This window comes from Vombatus ursinus, unplaced genomic scaffold (assembly GCF_900497805.2).
Source record: "Vombatus ursinus unplaced genomic scaffold, bare-nosed wombat genome assembly UNPS02014810.1, whole genome shotgun sequence".
NCBI lineage: Eukaryota > Metazoa > Chordata > Mammalia > Diprotodontia > Vombatidae > Vombatus > Vombatus ursinus.
In genome coordinates this window covers 11,649,038-11,661,566 of record NW_020954588.1, presented here as the reverse complement: position 1 = coordinate 11,661,566, position 12,529 = coordinate 11,649,038, and the positions used below count along the sequence as shown (strand labels likewise).

General features: G+C 36.8%; 1 protein-coding gene across 2 annotated transcripts in view; it reads left to right on the top strand.

The window, feature by feature from the left end:
- The window catches only part of PLSCR5 (phospholipid scramblase family member 5), a 36,421-nt gene extending 23,892 nt beyond the window's left edge, over window positions 1-12,529 (top strand). The window contains exons 5-8 of one of the 2 annotated variants that reach the window (XR_003570343.1): window positions 3,667-3,828; window positions 8,134-8,295; window positions 12,304-12,397; window positions 12,480-12,526. Coding sequence is in view for 1 of the 2 variants with exons in the window: in XM_027876001.1 (XP_027731802.1) it covers window positions 3,667-3,828; window positions 8,134-8,295; window positions 12,304-12,342 (363 nt within the window). In the remaining variant the exon portion in view is untranslated. Of the gene's footprint in view, window positions 1-3,666; window positions 3,829-8,133; window positions 8,296-12,303; window positions 12,398-12,479 lie in introns of both variants that reach the window. The other variant, XM_027876001.1, reaches the window with a different exon arrangement.

Below are 12,529 nucleotides of genomic sequence, written 5' to 3'. Positions count from 1 at the left end.
TTGCAGTCCCTTAATGTAGAAACTGCTAAATCTTGTGCTATCCTGACTATGGCTCCACCATGCTTGAATTTTTTCTTTCTGGCTGCTTACAATATTTTCTCCTTTACCTGGGAACTCCAGAATTTGGCTATAGTATTCCTGGGAGTTTTCATTTTGGGATTTCTTTCAGGAGGTGATCAGTGGAGTCTTTAAATTTCAATTTTACCCTCTGGTTCTAGAATATCAAGGCAGTTTTCCTCGATAATTTCTTGAAAGATCATGTCTAGGCTCTTTCTTTGATCATGGCTTTCAGGTAGTCCAATAATTTTTAAATTCTCTCTCCTGGATCTATTTTCCAGGTCATTTTTTCCCAATGAGATATTTCACATTGTCTTCTATTTTTTTTTTCATTTTTTGGTTTCGTTTTATTGCTTCTTGATTTCCCATAAAGTCATTAGCTTCCATTTGCTCCATTCTAATTTTAAGGAACTATTTTCTTCAGTGAGTTTTTGTACCTCCTTTTCCATTTGGCCAATTCTGCTTTTTAAAGCATTCTAATCATTTTACTTTCCCATAGATTCCTTTTGTGTGTGTGTACGTGTGTGTGTGAGGCAACTAAGGTTAAGTGACTTGTCCAGGGTCACACAGCTAGTGATTATCATGTGTCTGAGGCCGAATTTGAACTCAGGTCCACCTGACTCTAGGGCTGGTGCTCTTTCCACTGTGCCACCTAGCTGCTCCACCATAGATTCCTTATAAGGATAGGCACAGGCCCTATAATATCACTGGTGAGGAAATTCCAGGTCAGGAAATTCCCTCTAGCAATGAAGGTCACTTGCTTCTTGCAGTTTATGGTCCTAGAGTATTGCCTAAAAGTGAAGTTTCAAATACTTGGGAGGTGGGCCATATGCTGCCCACACTTGCTGGGCCTAACTAAATTAAAATATAAATCTGATCTGATTTTAACATGATGTATTAATAATAAAAAAGAAACATATAAACATATGTACTTTTGTAAGTCAGCATGAAGACCATATTAGTGGCCCCCATTTATATTTGAGCTTGACATTAGTGGCCTAGAGTACTGAGATACTAAATGATTTACCCAGCATGTGCCAGAGAATTGGATTTGAATGTACCTTTTCTGGGTTTTGAGACCAGCATCCCATCCACTGGGGCAGCTAGGTGGTGCAGTGGGTAGAGCATGAGACCTGTAGTCAGAAAGACTCATCTTCCTAAGTTCAAATATGATCTCAGATACTTACTAGCTATATGGCCCTGGGCAAGTCACTTAACCTTGTTTGCCTCCATTTTCTCATCTGTAAAATGAGCTAGAGACAGAAATGGCAAACTGCTCCAGTATCTTTGCCAAGAAAACCCCAAATGAGGTCATGACCGAAAATGACTGAACAATAACACCCCATACACCATATCATACTGCCTGTCCTGGATTCCTTATACTTTGAGTCAAAACGTTTCCTTCACATTCACAGTGATGACCAGGGCCTCTTCTATTTTTCTTGCCGGCATAAAATTTGTGGCTTTGGTCTTGTATTTCTTTTGGCTCCACATCAACATTCAAATTAGATTGAGCAGCACTGATTTGTAAGAAATTGGCAGATATATAGAACTTTTCATCTGTCCTCTTCTTAGGTTATGTCAATATTAGTAATTTACTTTTTGTTAGGTGTGCATTAATACACTCAGATGCTCTGTGGAATGATGGAAATAGCCATTGGCATGGTAAACACATTTAAAAATTAACATTTTAAAGAATTTTTTTTGTGTTTTAATTGTGAGATGACTGGTTTCTCATCCATGTTTTCCCCAAATAAGCAGGCTGGTTGAGGTTATTTTGGTCCATTACATCCTATCCATTGTTTAATTTTTGAACTGAAAAAAAAAATGGAACATTAGATGAAAACTCAAATGAAAACATGTAGGTAAAGTGTTTGTTTTTGTTTGTTTTTTTTCCCCCTAGTTGAAAGCAAGATCCTTCTGGGTAAGGGCTCTTTTCTTTTAATCTATTTCAATTAAATTAAATGATAATTTATATAGCACCTACTATTCATCGACCCTTGCTAGATAAAAACAAAATTGTTCCTTCCCTCAAGGAGCTTACATTCTACTAAAGAGAAATAAATAAATTCAAAATGTATAAAATACAAGCAACACAAAATACATACAAAGTAACTTTGAGGATAGGGGGGAGTACTAACATTAAAGATAAAATAAAACATCTCATGCAGCAGGTGGATTTTAATTGAACCTTGAAAGGACTAAAATATTCCAAGAGAGGGGTGAGGAGAAAGAGGATTCCAGACATGGGAAACAGCTTATGGAAAGGCGTGGACATGGATTATGGAATGTATCACCAGTACCTACCACACTGTGCCTTGAATTTAGAAAGTATTTAATAAGTTTGTTGAATTTGTTCAATTGGCAAACTGTAGAACACTCTATTTGTCATATCATTGCAGATAATAAAAATATCCAGAAACTATTGGTGTTTAAATATAATCTTAATGAAATCTTGAACTTACATGCTGTTAAACCTTTGGATTTTTTTCCCCTAATGTAAAAGTCAATGTTCAATACATAGTGGTTCTAGGTGATCTGAATTAACTCTTCATTTTGCCATGTTCTATCTTGGGATAATAATTCAATCAATAAATAAACATTTATTAAGCACCTACTATGTGCCAGCCACTGTATAAGCACTGGGGATACAAAAAGAGAAAAAGGACAACTCCTGCCTTCAAAGAGCTTACAATCTAATTAGCAAATGATACTTGTTTGCTTCATATAGCCCTTCTCATTCATTTATAACCACAGCTCATCAATTCTGTCTAAGTAACACTGGAAAGATGGTAGTGAAACTCAAAGCCTTAATTGATGTGTGTCAAAGTTCTTACTTGTGACCTCCAGAATGTTGTTGTCAGACTGGTGCTGTTTTTCATGGTCCAAAAGGTTCTGGGAGAATAGTAAAAAATAACTAAGCAAAGCCAACTCTGTATGTAGTTTATTATATTGCATTTTGGGAAGCATTTTTATAAGGTACTTGTATCACTGTCTAAATATTTCCAAGGCACTTCATAGCTACTTATATTTATATAGTGCCTTAAACTTTTCAAAACACTTTACGTATATTATGTCATTTGATGTTTCACTATTGTTGTTCTATTTGGAATACACTGTTCTGGAGATCATGGCATTAAAGCAGGGGAGGTAAAATGTATTTCTATATCCCTTTTGCAAATAACTTCATATTAAAATCTCCATGCCTGGTTAACCTGTTTAATATTCAGGAATAAATCAATAGAGAAATATATGAAAATTAAAGTTTAATCTTGTTCATTAGTCACTACTTTCTTCATGAAACCTAGAAGCTAGTATCTTCCAACCTCTCAATCCCAATACCTTGTATTTCCTTTGTAAAAATCTTGTACTACATTTGTATATAAGCTTTTTGTCTTTGTATGCCTAGCAGAGTACCTGGAACATAGTAGGTATTTAATAAATTCCTGTTGATTGATTGATTGATTACCCTGAAGCTAATGGTGTCAAAGAAGAATAAACATGATTTCATAACAACTCTCATGCTTCACATTAAATTATCATTATGTTACAACCAAAAAATATTTTGATCCTAGCATTGACTTGATTCCCTTCTTGTGTATTCTCCAGTTGGAAATTCAAGCCCCTCCTGGTACAGTAGTTGGTTATGTTGTACAGAAATGGGACCCTTTTCTGCCAAAGTTCACAATTCAAAATGAAAGCAAAGAAGACATTTTGAAAATTGTGGGTCCCTATGCAACATGTGGCTGTTTTGGAGATGTTGACTTTGAGGTATGTTTCTTTGTGGGGATGGGGGGATGTTCATCTTAGATCCCAGCTTTGTAATTTAGCCTTTTAGAGGCTAGCACTTTGAAAAATGTCTAATGTATGTTAGGAATGAATGTCTCTAAAAAGTTATATAGGAATCTTGCTTTGAGTGAGTATTCCGGTATTTTAAATATAATTGCCAAGTTTAGTTGATAGGAAATCCTAGAATCAAGATTATTCACAAGTTTATTTTTTAATCAGTCTTACTATTCATATTCAAATAACATAGAGTGGTTGTTTCTAGAAGTCTAAGTTGTTATCAATTTTTTCTTAGGCTAGGGTGGGGAGGTGCAGGGAGAAAAAAAATTATAGAATTTCTGGATTGGAAGAGAATAAACTCAGGATCCACCTAATCCATCTCATACATGAAAGCCTTATACAACATACCTGAAACTCACAAATAGTCCAGACTTTAATACCTCCAATAGTCCAGACTGAATACCTCCAATAGATGACATCCTGGAGTCTCCTGAGGAAGGTGGATTCCATTTTTGTACAACTCAAATTGTTAGGTAGGTGAATTGATAATTAATTTATGAAATTATGAAATGGAGCAGGCACATCCATTTCTTTGGATACTCACTGGGAAAGACCATGATGTCACTGGGAAATGGGACTGCAATCACAGTTTAATAAGGCACAGAAGGTATAGGTGCAAATGGCAGAGAAAGTATGGACAAGTGAGAAAAGCAAGGAGTACAAAGGCAGACAGCATGGGGACAGAAATGGAATGGAGAAAGAAAGTAGGCAGCAGGGGAAGAAGATGGGGAGAGGCACAGATAATCATTCACATAACTGGATTAGAATCTGGAGCACTCAGCAGGTGGCCCCAACGGAGATGGAAGAGGGCTGCAGTGGGCTGGGGCAGGGTTTTGAGGTCTTATTTTTATAGGTTTGTATGTGGCTTTTAGGTTCCATTTTGCAGTCTTACTGCTGCTGTCATTTTATATTGACTACTGATAAACTTACTACTGTGTTAGATCCTGGATCACACTTGTACAATGTGATATAGTATAAAAGAGTCTTGTGCTTAGAGTCAAGAGAGTATTGAATCTGAACCATAAGTCATCCAGTACTTAGTCATGAGACCATGCCAATCTCTTTGAGACACAATTTCTAAAACTGTAATTTGAAGATAATCAAATATGTGGTGCCTGCCTTATGGAGTTGTGGTAAGGATAAAAAGCAATAATGTATACAAAGTTCTTTGTAAATTTAAAGTGATATATAAATGCCGGCTATTAAAGTATACTTTTTAAAACCTAAGCATACTTAAAATCTTCTTTAAGTTTCATCTTATTAGTTTCTAGCCTATTGAGATTTTTTTTGATTCTTATTTCATCCAAGATATTAGCTATTTTCTCTCTTTTATATCCTTGCAAAATTGATATGCCTCCCGTGTGATAGGTAGTTGAGTGGATAGAATTCTGGACTTAGCATCAGTAAAACTTGAGTTTGAATCCTGCCTCAGATGTACTTCCCAGTGATAACACCTTGGGAAAGTCATTTAGCCACCCAGCCTCAGTTTCCTTATCTGAAAAACAGCATCTACCTCAGAGGATTGCTGTGAAGATCAAATGAGACAGTACATATAAAGCGCTTTAGATGTGTAAATGCTGGGCATTATTATCATTATGATGATGACGACATTTAATAGAAAATAAGCTCTTTAAGGATAGAACATGTTTCACTTTTGTCTTTGTATCACCTGCTAGCACAGGGTCTGGAACATACTAAATGCTTAATAAATGCTTGTTGATTGATGGACTACTATGTCTGAAAAACATAGGGCTGAAGGCAGAACTCTGTGACACTCTATTGGAGGTCCCCTTCTAGGTTGATACCAATCTAGTAATAATCATCCTTGGGCAGATCATTCAACCAATAGCAACTCCTTCTAACTGTACTACCATGCATGTTGTAAGGCTCTGAAGAGCCATCAAATTCTTTGCTGAAATCCAAGTACACTATGTCTATGGCTTTACCCTGAGCCTCTAACCCTGTCAAAAAAGGAAATGAGGTTATTTGAATTCGGTCTTCTTTTGACGAACTCCTCTTGCCTCTTTGCTTTCTGCTCACACATCATTCCTTTTGTAATACATTCTAAGATGTTGCCAAGAAACAAAGTCAACCTTATTGACCTGTAATAAGTAAGATGATATGTGAAAATAAGAATTTTTGTTTGTTCTAATCTTGCAGTACTTCTCCTATTCTTCACACTTTCCCCAAAAATCACAAAAAAAGAGCCGCAATTAGAGCAGTGGGTTTTCTTTTTAAACTGAATCATTTTGACCTGGTGATTTAAACTAATTGAGAGCAACTAGGTACACTCGCATCATCTCCTCCCTTACCTTGTATTTCAGGTACCCATTTACTCTTTTGTGCTGTTTTCTTGGCTGAAAAATCATTCTCCCTGGCTTTTAAACATATGCAAAATAGGAGTTGAAAAACTCTGCTTTCCATCATCTGTTATCACCATTCTCTCCAAAACAAGAAAAGATCATAACCTTTCTTTGATCTTCCTCTTTACCTCAACATACCTTAAAACACACACACGCACACACACATTCGATTTTGATTTTCTAAGTTTCATCACAAGCCTCATTCATTCTGATCTTTAGTATCACAACATTGTTCTTATAGGACCAATTCACTTTCTTTTCTGTCATGTGGAAAAGAAGAATGATGAAAACCAGACTTCAGCAACAACCTGAGAAAGAGAACAAGCCAATGAATGGTTGCTTAAGCTGAAGTACCTACCCTTAGCTAGAATCTATGTTTAGTGTAAAGCACATCTGATGACAACCTGGCTTGAACCTGGGTGTAGCTACTAGGGTTTCTGCATGACAAGCTAGTCTCAAGGTCTGAAATCATGCGTCTACCCCCAAAATATGGATCTATCTCAAAGACGGGATTTAGGATGAATAAATAAGTAACATTATTTTAGTCAAAGTCTAGGGATAAAGATGGGACCAATGGTCATCAATAACACTTAAGGTCTAGAAATAGTGGATATTTTAGAACTGCAAATAACATAATAAAAAGTTATATATAGGTAATTATTTCTTTTAAAACTTGCTCTAAAGACAACTACTATATTCTTTATTGCTTTTTCTGCAGTTTAATAAAATTATATATAATACATACATATATGTATTATATATATATACATATATATATAATTTTAATAGAAAATATGTGACTAAAAAAGGAATCAGGCTAAGTACATAATTGATAGGTTGGACCGGGTACTTCTTGTCAAATTTCAAGATCAAGTTTTTGAGGGATGAATAACAAATTAATATTAAACCAACAGGTAAAGGGGGATGACAAACAACATGCCACCCTTTAGCCATGGCCAAAAATATAAAAAATGAAAAATTCATTCAAAACTTCATTCTAAAACCCAAATATTTCCAAGAAACTGTGTGTCATGTATTCTCTCCAGTCAGACTCTGCCATTAAGGGACTTGCCCTCAAGGGATGGGTTTCTATGAATAGTATAAGAACAGAAGTAGTGGGTCTGTAAGTACAAGAAGTCAGAGATTAGAAGAACCAGAAATCAGTCAATGACCTGAGGGGTTGACACTCGTACATTTTCTGGGGCACGTTGTCCTACCTGGAGGTTGACAATGGTCATCCAGAAGGGCTTGAGCTAAATAAAGTTCAGGTGAATAAATGTTGAGTCAACAACAAGGAGCTCTGAAAAGAACAAGATCAAAGGGCTGGGCTGCTAAATTTGCTAACCCCAGGGCATTATGCTTTGCTCACTTTACAGGCTAACTACCTACCTAATTCAGCTCCATAAACTGAAGTTGTTACTGAGGACTAAAATGAACAGTGTCACACAAGCAAAAAGGATTCACGTTTCTTACTGACAAGTACTTTATGAACTTAATAGAATAATCACTTTGTAAATCTTTATAAGGCGTAGGTACTCTATGCTAATGGATAAATGGGAGGACGAAAAAAAGATATAGGTTCTTTTCATAATTTTTTTTAGGTAGAAAGTACTTGAGAAATAATATACCCAATCCTCTTATATCATAAATGAGGAAATCGAGACAGTGACAGGTGGTCTTGGCTTCATAGTATCCTTCCACTCTGCCATATTGCTTCCTTCTTTTGTCTTGATTTTCTCTCTCTGAGTAATAAGATCCTAAGATTACACAATCCTAATTTATCACAGAAAAGTTTTTTTTTAAAGTTTCCAAATGGCTTTTGATTTCCTTATTCTTATTTTTTAAAAATTTAACTTGATTTCCACAGGTGAAAACAATTAATGAAAAGATAACTATTGGGAAGATTTCAAAGTATTGGTCAGGATTTGTAAATGACGTCTTCACAAATGCTGACAATTTTGGAATACACGTTCCTGCAGATCTCGATGTGAAAATCAAAGCAGCCATGATTGGGGCCTGTTTTCTCTTTGTAAGTATAGCCATAACTCCTGGGTAAACTGTATGAAGCATAGTAGATCATATTCATCTCTTGTCTAGACATTTTCTAATGGCTGTCTAATCCTGTGGAAATCACTTAACCCTTCAGTGCCAGGCAACTCTAAGACAAAAAACTATAGAACAGTTGTTCTGAATCATGGAAATCCCAGATTTGAGATGTCCCAAAAATATAAGTGATTATTTGCAATGTGGCATTCTAGACAAAGAGACAGGCTCAGAGTCAGGAAAAGCTGTGTTGAAGTCCTGTTCTGACACCAATGTTTTTGTGGACAAGACCCCTCACCTCTCAGTGTCCCCAGGCAACTGTAAATTACAGAAGAGTTGCCTCTCTGCATTGGTAGAGGGGAGTTTCCTCTTAGGGCATTCACCATACTAATGAAATCATTTATCCAGAGTCCCCCCCCCCAAAAAAGCACAAATTTATTTTTATTTATATTTGGATAATGTGTTAGGTTGCTGACTTAATTTGCTGCCCATTATACTCTCTGTGCTAAACAGAACATGAATAAGACAGCTTCTCTTCCCTGCCTTTCCCTCAAGTCACATCAAGTCAACAAGCATTTATAAAGCCTTTACTATGTGCCAGGCACTATGCTAAGCAATGATTGCAAAAAAGAAATGCAAAAATAAAAAATAAAAAAACAAACAATTCAATCCCACAAGGACTTCACAATCTATTTGGGAAGACGATATGTAAACTATGAGCAAACAAGATATATCCAGGAAAAATAGGAGACAATCTCAGACGTAAGGCACTACGATTAAGGAAGACTGAGAAAGGCTTCTTTGCACAGGGCAGGTCTGTAGCTGAGACTTGAAGGAAGCCCGGGAAGCCAAAAGGCAGAGATTAGGAGGCAGATAGTTAATTCTAGGCATAGAAACTGTCTAGAGTCAGGAGCCTTATGCAAGGAATTGCAGAGATGAGTGTCCCTGCATCACAGGGTCCGTGGAGAGGAGAAAGGTGCAAGAAGACTGGAATATTAAGAAAGAACCAGATTATGGTGGGCTTTCGAAGACAAATAGAGGATTTTATATTTGATCTTAGAGGTGACAGGGAGCTGCTGGAGTTTACCGAATAGAATAGGGTTAGGTTGAGATATGGTCAGCCTTGCACTTTGGAAGATCAACTTGACAGCTGAGTGAAGGATGGACCAGATGGGTAAAGACTTGAGTCAGGGAGACCAATCAACCGTCTATTACAATAGTTCAGGTGTGAGGTGCTGAGTACCTGCACCAGGGTGGTAGTTCTATCAGAGGAGAGAAGACATATACTAGAGATGTTATGTAGGAAAACAATGACAAGCCTTAGGAATTGATTGGGGGGCGGGGAGCATAACAAGTAACCTACCTCCAAAGAATGTAATGAGTTTGGGCCTCATTGTTTGTTGGGCACTTGTGAGCATGGGTGAGCTCCTGGTATATCAAACTGTAAATCATCTTTCCTTCCCAGCCCTAATTTTGTTGAGAAAAATTTTGGTTTTTTGAAATTGATAAAACAGGTATCAAGAAATCAATCTTAAAAAACTGCTCTCACAGGTCCTGTCTCAGCTTCTTCAAAAGAATCTTCAAAACAATCTGATGATTATTCAGTGAATTTCCCCAATCGCCACTATAACTCAAAAAATTCTTCCAAGAGATCTTAATTTTTTCTGCTACACTTTTATGTAATTCAGTTTCTGTGGGCAAAAACAGGGCAGTGGAAAGAAGTCTGGACTCAGATACAATGAATCTCGGAGTTGAAAAAGATCTCAGAGACCAATAGCAAAACAAGATTTCCTTTACCCATCAAGTGACCATTCAGTTGTGGTTGGAAGATCTCCAGTTAGGGGAACCTCCTCACTATTCTATTATCTAAGAGACAGCTCAAAATACTAGGAAGTTTTTTTCTTCCATCGAGCCTAATATCTATCACTCTGCAACTACCGCTACTTATGCCTAGTTCTTCTCTTCTGGGCTAACAGCAATAGCTAACAGTCACATGGTGCTATAACATTTGCAAAGTTCTTAATATACAATATCTCATTTGAGACTAACAACAATAACAACGAAACACCCCTGTGAATTATAGCACTGTGGGTATCATTCTTCACTCTGCAGATAGAGAAACTGAGACTCAAAGAATTTAAGTGATTTGCACATGTACATGTCAAAGTCTGGATTTGAATCCAGGCCCCAACTAAGTTTCAGTCTAGCATTCTTCCCATTACATCATGCTATCTTGCCTAAATCTAATCATTTAACATGACAGTCTTTCCATGCTCAAAGACAGCTATCATGTCAACCATAAGTCTTCTCTCCTGCAGGCTAAACATCCTCAGTTCTTCAGGGATTTGGTTTGAAGCCCTTCACCATCCAGGTCATGTTCCTTTGTATGTTCTCCAGCTACTTGATACCCTTCCAAAAATATACACTTAGAACTGAATATATTACTCTTATGGGATCAGATTCCTGGGCCATTTGACTCTCTTAAGGGCCTGGAGTCAAATCATGGCCCTGCTACTCACTGCTTGTGTGACCTTAGTAAGTCACTTATGAAAGGATTGGATTAGGTGACTTGTAAGGTCACCTCTTCTAGCTCTAAATTCCTAAATTTTAGTGTTAATTCAAGTTACTATTGAACAAAATAGAACAGAATTCGTTAATGAATACTGTCCTGAGCATCCTTATGTTATACCTTAGCTCAAGCTTCATGACAAGGGCTGCTTCATTTTTGCCTTTGTATTTCCTACTACTTAGCATGTAATAAGCACTCACTGAATTCGTGGCCACTGGCAAATGATACCTTCAGATAACCTTCATCTACTCTATATACTTTTTATGTACCCAGTTATATGTACCTATTTATGAATAAACCATTGCAAAGCATTAGAACGGTGCCTGGGACATACTAGGTAGGCACAGCTTGTTCCCTTTCTCCCTTCCCCCTTTCATGTACATGTTGTCTTCTCCCTTAGAATATAAGCTCCCTGAGGACAGGGACTGGTTTTTACCTTTCTCTCCACTCTTGGCTCTTAGCAGAATGCCTGGAACATAATAAATGCTTAATACAGACTTAAATGTTTGATGCCCAACTCAAGTTATATACTTAAAGATTATATACATTAAAGATTACATACACACACGTGTGTGTCTATATATATGTATGTATGTTGCCTTTCAACACTAGATCTATGATTCTACTGTAGATTAGTTGTGCTCTGTCTCCTTGGTGGAAGGAGTTCCAATTCTGTATTTTCCATAATGATTATTGAATCATTGAGCTGGTAATCTAGTCCCAACCACCTCATTTTACAGATAAAGAAACTGAGTCTCAGAAAGATTAAATTAGATGCACAAGGTCACACAGCTAATATGATACCCATGCACAGTGGAGTTTAGACTCATGTCCTGTCACAAGATCAACAGCCTTTCCACTGAAATCATAGACCTTACCTGTGTCAAATCCCTTGTATATATTCTCTAAGCTAGTTTTCAAATATGTTTGTGACAGTACATTCTTGTATACAGTTCAAATAAGCTTAGAATTGGCCTCCGAACTTTTTTTCCACATGAAAAATGAGGTGTATGTGATGTCATGCGCTTCTACATTTGGCTTGATGGCAAGAATTTCAATTTTCCTTGCATAAAAGGCACATCTTATGTGAGAAATTACATCCCACAAAACGTAACCCAATGCACAGCTCTCTTAGCTAGTCCAAGCAGTCATATTTGACACTTGTAAGCAGAAATAACTGAAAACAAGAGCAAACACCTCCACAATGCCTGGGCCATTCAGATATGTTTTCCTAAATACTCACAGTGTGTAGCGATGCTTACAACTTTCCTATTTCCTGCTGTACAGCTATCTTGAATAAATGACACTTTGCCAGAAAACCACTGGGAAACATAATTGCTCACATAAAGCTTACGTGTCAAGTGTTTGATCTTAATTGTTGCCTTTTTGTATCTTCCTTCATATTCACAGTTTATTTATTTGTAGGACTTTATGTTCTTTGAACATTCACTGGCTGGGCTGTAACAAGCAAGATGATAGAAACAATAAAATATGCAGACCATATTTCAGTAAGTAAAAAGTGAGTGACTTTAAATGATCCTCTTCCCTTTGAAGATGTCCACATTTGACACTGGTTAATTCTTTTTTTCATTTTCTTCTAGAAATCCCTTGGGCTCAGCATTTCATTTCTGAAATGCCTGGATATCAGCTT